Here is a 7227-nt window from a genome sequence, read left to right on the forward strand (position 1 = left end):
TATTCTAAAATATTTTAAATGGACTTTATATGTGGACAAAGTTTATCTGTACTTATTGGTAAGCAAGTACAAAATGATCTCTTCAAGTGCTACTTTTTGGGATGGGTGATAACAGCATCATTCAAAATGACAAAAAGAAAATGAAGTCCATTATCAGATTCCACAGAAGAGAGTAAAGGAAGCTTCAACAAAAGATGGTGTTGTATACATAATAACTTTATGTAACTGTTGTATTTTATATACTTTCTTAGAAGGCTGTAGTTTTCTCTTGTGAGTGTGGGGTCAATGTTGTTGAAATTTTTTTGGTTACTGTGATGCTTGTGCAATACCTATATTATTTTGTTTCCATTGTAGAATTTTATTACATGTGAGAGGAACAGGTCTGGTAGGAAGTAGTGATTAGTGATACAGATGAAAGGCTTGCAGTACTATTTTCAATATTTTTCTTTTTCTTTTTTTAAATACAAGTTGATTCAACATTTCAGGTGATGTGGGCTGTGTGTGTTTTTAAAGTGCACTTTTTACCCACATTCATTCCTACTTTTCTGTGACTACCTTTGTTTCTGAACTGCCAGTAAGCACCTAGACATACTATGTTTAACTTTGAACTGGTTAAAGATTGATTGATATCAGGTCCTGGCTTTATTTACAAAAGATAAACATCAGGGTATTATCAGTTCCCTGGGTACATAGGTAGGGGATCTTAATTTTTTTTTTTATTCAGGTCTCCCAATTTTATAAATGATTGGGTTTGAAAACTGAAAGCAAGATTCTAGTCTTCCGCATTGTGTGGTCTTGCTCTCTTCTCACAAATCCAAGTTCTCCAAGTCAGGAACCTGCAGTTGCAGCTTGTGGCCGTAATAGTCTCTATAAGGTGACAGAAAGTAGAAAGAATATTCAGTAGAAATTCTGATCAGAAATTAGTAAGAAAAAAACAAAGTTGTGTGGGAGGAAAGAAAGAAAACAATGTCTATATTAGTCTAGTGTTTTCAGGAAAAAAATCCACACAAATCCAAGTAGATCTTCATTAACGTGGAAAGACTGTGAGCTAGAAGGGCCTTGGACCTGCTGGGATTTGCAGATAAGCGTCCTGGAAGAGGATTCCCCACTAGGAACAGTCTCATCCTAACAAAACAATTTTACAAAGTGCAGCATTTTCTGCCTCTAACCTTGTGTGGACCAGGGATTTCCTGTGTGGTCCCAGGATCCAGTGAATTACCAAAGTTGCAGGGTGTCACTTGTTCAGTTCCAGCACAGCAGGAACTAGGCTAGGTTTTGTTTAGCACTCATGCCAAACTTCTGTGTTGCACAGAAGTCAACACAGAGGGCTCACGTGTCATTTGCAGAAGAGCCATTCCCATTTTGGATTCTCATTTTGATGGCTTTGAAAAGAGACCAAGCTGAAATGGCTTTGTATTTTCCCTAGTATTTTTGCATTTCTTCTTCAATACTTATTTCCATGTGAACTACCACACACAAACCAATAACATTGTAGAGAACTGTCATGGTTGGAGAAGACCCCTAAGATCACCAAGTCCAACCATCTGCTCAGGAGAAAGAAAAAACCTCACAAAACAGCAAAACAACAAAAAAACCCAAAACACAACGACACTCCCCTCAAAACCAACAACACCACACAACCCCCAAAAAGCCCACCATGCCCTGTAGAGCATTCCCTCAAGCTCCACATCTACATGTTTCTTGATTGCCTCCAGGGGTAGTGACTCCACCTCCTCCCTGGGCAGCCTGTTCCAATGCCTTCTACTGTTTCAGTAAATAAATTATTCCTAATATCAAGTCTGAACCTCCCCTGGTGCAACTTCACGCCATTTCCTCTAGTCTTTTATCATTATTCACTTTTGATAAGAGGTCAACACTCACCTCACTACAACCTCCTTTCAGGTAGTTGTAGAGAGTAATTACCAGTAGTGCCGAGGCTAATTCTGCTCTAAGTAGAGCTGCGGTCATAAACTTTCTGTTGATTGCTGTCTCTGTGCTAGAAGATATTTCAGCAGCTATTTTTCACCCTAGTCATTATTTGGGTTCAGTCACTATAATAGCCTGTGCACTGTGCCTTTGTGAAGTGCTGCAGTAGTCCGGTTTTCTATCCTAATGAATAAGCATTGTCATACAAAAATCATCCCTGAGGAGTTCTTTTGCATAAGGAATAAGTGCAGCTGAACAGACATGGAACACAGAAGGCCATTAATTCAGAGATCCTTTTAGAGCTCAGGTGGGGTACATGGCAATTTTTCACTATTTGTTATATATCCTAAGGTGTAACAACAAAAAAGCCCTCTGTGTACTAGCCTAATGTGGTGAATGTTCATTGATTATGTACCATAGTGATACCTGTCTTTTACATGTGAGTGCTATTAAACTAGTGGAAAAATAAGTTGAATTTAAAAAAGCAATGAGAGCATCTGTTCATAGATTTTTTTGCATTGGAATATATGGCTACAGTGCTCAGCTCCCTGCTAGGGACCATGCACAAACAGCTTTTAAAGTAATAGCATTTTGTCTCACTTTTTTTTTCTCCCTTCCTTTCTCAGCAGTGGTTCTTCATCAGTACTTTAGCTATTTAACTGCTTAATTGAATCATGCTTTGATTTAAGATCCCTGTATGTTGCTCTACGTTTTTTTTGATTGTATAATGTATAAAGTAAGTCTGAAAATATAAATTGGGCACTGGGTTACAAAGGTATATAGCAAAATCCAGTCTGTTTCTTTGTTGCATCCTAGGAGGCTTTTCCATGGGAGGTGGAATGGCAATGCATTTAGCGTATAGATTTCATCAGGATCTGGCAGGAGTCTTTGCTTTGTCTAGTTTTCTCAATAAAGACTCTGCTGTTTACAAGGTGAGTGTGTGGCAGAAAAAATGCTTAGCTAGAAGAGAAACATTATAATTCAATGTAGCATGTTTATTTATCTGAGGCAATTGATTAATTTTCTAAACTTATGACTTTTCCTGGAAATAAATAAGCAAAGAATTAGAGAAGTGAAGCTTTAAAGCTGTCGTTACATGATGATTTGATGCTGTTTTGCACAGACAGCACAATTATTTTATTTAAAGTAAGTCAATGTAGAAGGCAGATTAACAAATGAAATGCATTGCAAGTTGTCTATACCTGTTAAGAGTCCATGTAAGTGTAAATAGTCTTTGAAAATTTGTGGTGAATTACAATACTCATGGGCTCCATCTGCTGTCATGAATTTTTTTCTATTTCTCTTGGAGAGGGATGTAGACCTTAACGCAAAGCGTATTGTTTGTCAAGATTTAGCACACTGGAATTTGAAGAGCAATTTTTTTCCCAATTATATTTCCTTGCTGGCTTTTGCAGCGCTAGTACAATATGACCATTAAAAGGGAGGTTGATAAATTAAATGCTGTGTAAATTGTCACCATGTAATTGTAAGAATTCTTCTGAAATTTTTAGTGATGTGTCTGACAGTGTTGTTTCCTCATCTAGGCTTTGAAAGGAAATGAATGTGTTCTTCCAGAATTATTTCAGTGTCATGGAACCGCTGATGAACTAGTTCTCTACTCATGGGGTGAAGAGACCAACACAATGTTAAAGTCGCTGGGAGTATCAACATCGCTCCATACTTTTCCAAACCTTCATCATGAGTTAAACAGAACAGAAATAGAAAAACTAAAAACCTGGATTGTTAAGAAATTGCCTGTTGAAGCAGCAGAAAGAACTAAATAAAAGAAGGTGTGCCTTTCATAAACTGCCTGATTGTTCTGTTTTTAAGATCGTACAGGGCATGTATATGGGTATCCCATCTACGCTACATAAGCACAGCTTCAGGTAGACACATTCCAAAAAGTTCAATTCAGTGGTGAAATGACGGTGTAATTCGTGTTATGGGTCTCTCTTTCTCTTTCTTGTCCAGTTTTTAAATCCACGTCCACATCAGTCTGTGGAAAATAATGACTGATAATATTAAAGCAATTTCTAAATAATCAAAACAGTGTTCAGAAAACATTGCTCTGAATTTCCCAGATACCTTTTTTTAAAAAAAATTTCCTCTGGTTTGTGTTCTAAGACAGAAAAAATTACAGTGGTATGGTTGTTTTTTCTAATGGCATTACAGGCCAATTATAAAAATAATGGGGTTTTACCTATAGAAATACATGCATATGTTCAAGTTGGTTCACTGAGAGGAACCGTATTGGCTTCAGTTGGATTTTCAGTATGTGGGATTGAACCTTCATCAAAGCAGACTTGTATGTCACATCAGAAAAAGGTTTGGTTTATATTTTTAGAAGTTGTAAGTAGCTGTGTCTAGCTATACACAGGCTCTCATTTGTTTTTTACTCAGATCTAACTATATAGTGTAGGTTTAAAAAAAAAAAAAAAAGTGCCCTCAGGATTGTTAAGTTCTGTCCAGTTTCAGAAGAAATAATTCTTTCAGCAGCGTTCCTGTAGAAATTCATTTTTGCCAACAGTTTTCTTTTGGCCTGCAAGATCACATTGTAAATTAAAAGATGAGGATACTTGACTCCTCTGTGAATATTTAGGAGTTGTAAATAATGTTTGTGATATAAAGAAAATTAATATCCCATTATTTTCATGGTGGATGATTCATCTCTGTGTCAGTTTGATAAATTAACTTAGAGTATAAATATCTATTCTCATGTAATTTTAATACTTCTTTTTTTCCCCCCTCCTCTGCCCCATTTTCTTCTCCCCAAATTCAATAGTTTTATTAGCGTGACAAAGTATTCAGGCTTTCGCCAAAGTCAATAGATCCTAGTCTCTTGCTTAATCTTCTCTTTCCCCGTTTTCTAAAGTGTGGATCTAGGACACTGTTGTTTGCTCTGTCACAGCAGATTGTTGCCAGTATTGGCTATGACTCCAGAAGTCCAGAAGTGCTGGCCAACTCCTGGGGACTGGGATTTTTGTTTGAATCCTTGTGCACCAAGACCCAAGCCAGCTTTTACCTATCTTGAAGAATAAGCAAAGGGGAAAAAATGTCACTGTTCAAGTACAAGGCATGTAATTGGCAGTAGCAAGTAACAACTTCCTGCTGCTAAAAATATTTTGCTTTATTTCATTTTGCTAGCATTAGCAAGTCAGCAGTCTGTTCTGAAAAACAGGATTTTAAATGGCACATGAAAACTCAGCTATTTGAAACAGTAACTGAAAAGTGTTTTTTCCTGGTGCCTTAGGCTTCCTAATTACTACAAATTAAATTGAAACAGGTGTGCTCAGAGGCAGCTGAGCTAACATTGCCTTGACCCAACTCTAATTACAATCCTTGACAAGTGAAGTTGTAGTATTTCAGCCATAATAAATCATTTTGAGTTTTGCACCATTTTCTGCTCTTCCTGCAGTTTCTATCAGGGGCTATTTGAACCAGTAACACGAGGTGGTAATTAGTTTTGGTGACATGCATTCAGATGGCAAAGTGATGGGCTCCTGGCAAGGGGACTTTTAACAAGGTCAGAGAACAGCACAAAACAGTTGAAATAAGATCATGGAGGAGTAGAAATTATTACCAATCCAAACCCAGATCTTTTGATTGTTTTTGCAGTCCCAATAATTGCAAATACAGTGGGTACAGAGTTGGGTTTTGTTGCCTTGATGTAGTCTAAGAAGCAATTACAGAGGTCTACATTTCATGACATTATTAAAAAACAGTTAAGTCCCCAGTTTGCATCTGTTTTCTTTCCTCTTCCTCATCTTGTAAGTGAAACGCTAGCTCATCAGGGGATGCATTGTGACATAAGACTGGAAACCAGTTAGGTATATGCTCTAAAGGGCTCCCAGATCTCAAGAGTTCTAAGGTCACTTTTGGGATGTTAGAGAACTCAATAGCATTTTCCTTCAGTCTGCAAGTGCCTACAGTGTGACTTGCCTAGTGCATTTGACGAGGGTGATGTGGCTCTGTGTCCCAGATGGTACCTAACTCAGGCTGGACAAATAGATTAAGTTTACGTCAGGAGAAGCTTGACTGCTGGAAGCTTTATCAGTTTTATCTAGATTTAGATTAATAGAATGGAAAAGAATGTGACTGTTTTCATTGATCCCTAATCTTTCGCTCCTGCTATCTTTAAGGGTGTTTACATACCGTATGAAGATGTTGAAGAGAGAGATGTTATGTGCTCTTAGGAAGAGCAAACTGGGGGCTCTGTAATTTTGGGTTGGTTTTTTTTTCTTGTACATAGGCTTTCTCTGGTTTGTTTCTTACAGATTGAAGGAGAAAAACATGTTTAAAGATATAGTCCTGTACATAATTTTGAGGCATTAATGGAAACATTTCAGTGCCAACATGAATCTGTATCACTTAGGCTGCTGAAGATACAATAACATAAACTAGAAAGAAAGAGAGTGCTGTGCTGACCCAGAGGAGGCAGGACCAATTAGTTGGCATGCAGTTTATCTTGCTACTATAATTCTTGCAAAGAGTTTTTCTTCTTTTTTTACAAACTTAGAAGATAGTTTGCCATTTAGGGGCAAACTTCTAATACCATTCAAAAATATAACTGAAATGAATGAGTAAATCCATTCAGATTGATGGTACTTTGTTGGAGTTTGGTATTGTTTTGGTGAAAAACATAATTCAATAAACAAAAAAAAATAGTTTAAATGAAACTTTAAATCTCTTGGGCTCACTTGGTGTGTTCTGTACTGCTTCAGAAACAAAGCACTAGTGATTGGCCTCTCTTTTCTTTCTAATCTTCTAACATTACACATCCAGATGTTTGAAAGTTGTGACTAGATCACTGCTGTGAACTTGGGTGGCTTCAGAATGATTAATATGCTAGTACAGACATATAGAGCAGGAGAACAAATGTGAATAAGGCTGAAATCAGCTGATCAACATGGGAAGCCAGAAGTCATTGGTAACCTATTTTTGACATTAAAGTAGGAAGTTTTATTTAAATTAATCTCTTTAAAAAATGAAAAATTAATGTCTTTAACATGGTTATTGATGACTTGGTTGAGAGGATAGAGAGCACCCTCAGTAAGTTTCCTGTTGACACTGAGTTGGGTGGGACTGTCGATCTGCTTGAGGTCAGGGAAGTTCTGCAGAGAGATCTGGACAGGTTTGACCAATGGGCCAAGGCCAATGGCATGAGTTTCAATGAGGCCAAATGTCCTGCACTTTGGCCACAACAACTGCCAGCAGTGCTACAGGCTTGGGGAGGAGTGGCAGGAGAGCTGCCCAGCAGAGAGGGAGCTGGGGGTTTTGATTGACATGCAGCTGAACATGAGC

General features: G+C 37.6%; 1 protein-coding gene across 1 annotated transcript in view; it reads left to right on the plus strand.

The window, feature by feature from the left end:
* The window catches only part of LYPLAL1 (lysophospholipase-like 1), a 41147-nt gene extending 37437 nt beyond the window's left edge, over nucleotides 1-3710 (plus strand). Inside the window, exons 4-5 of the mRNA XM_009994800.1 lie at nucleotides 2743-2858; nucleotides 3471-3710. Coding sequence (XP_009993102.1) covers nucleotides 2743-2858; nucleotides 3471-3710 — 356 coding nt within the window. The remainder of the gene's footprint in view (nucleotides 1-2742; nucleotides 2859-3470) is intronic.
* The last annotated feature ends 3517 nt before the right edge of the window (nucleotides 3711-7227 follow it).

The sequence above is a fragment of the Chaetura pelagica genome, unplaced genomic scaffold (assembly GCF_000747805.2).
Source record: "Chaetura pelagica isolate M959 unplaced genomic scaffold, ChaPel_1.0 scaffold2, whole genome shotgun sequence".
Taxonomy (NCBI): domain Eukaryota; kingdom Metazoa; phylum Chordata; class Aves; order Apodiformes; family Apodidae; genus Chaetura; species Chaetura pelagica.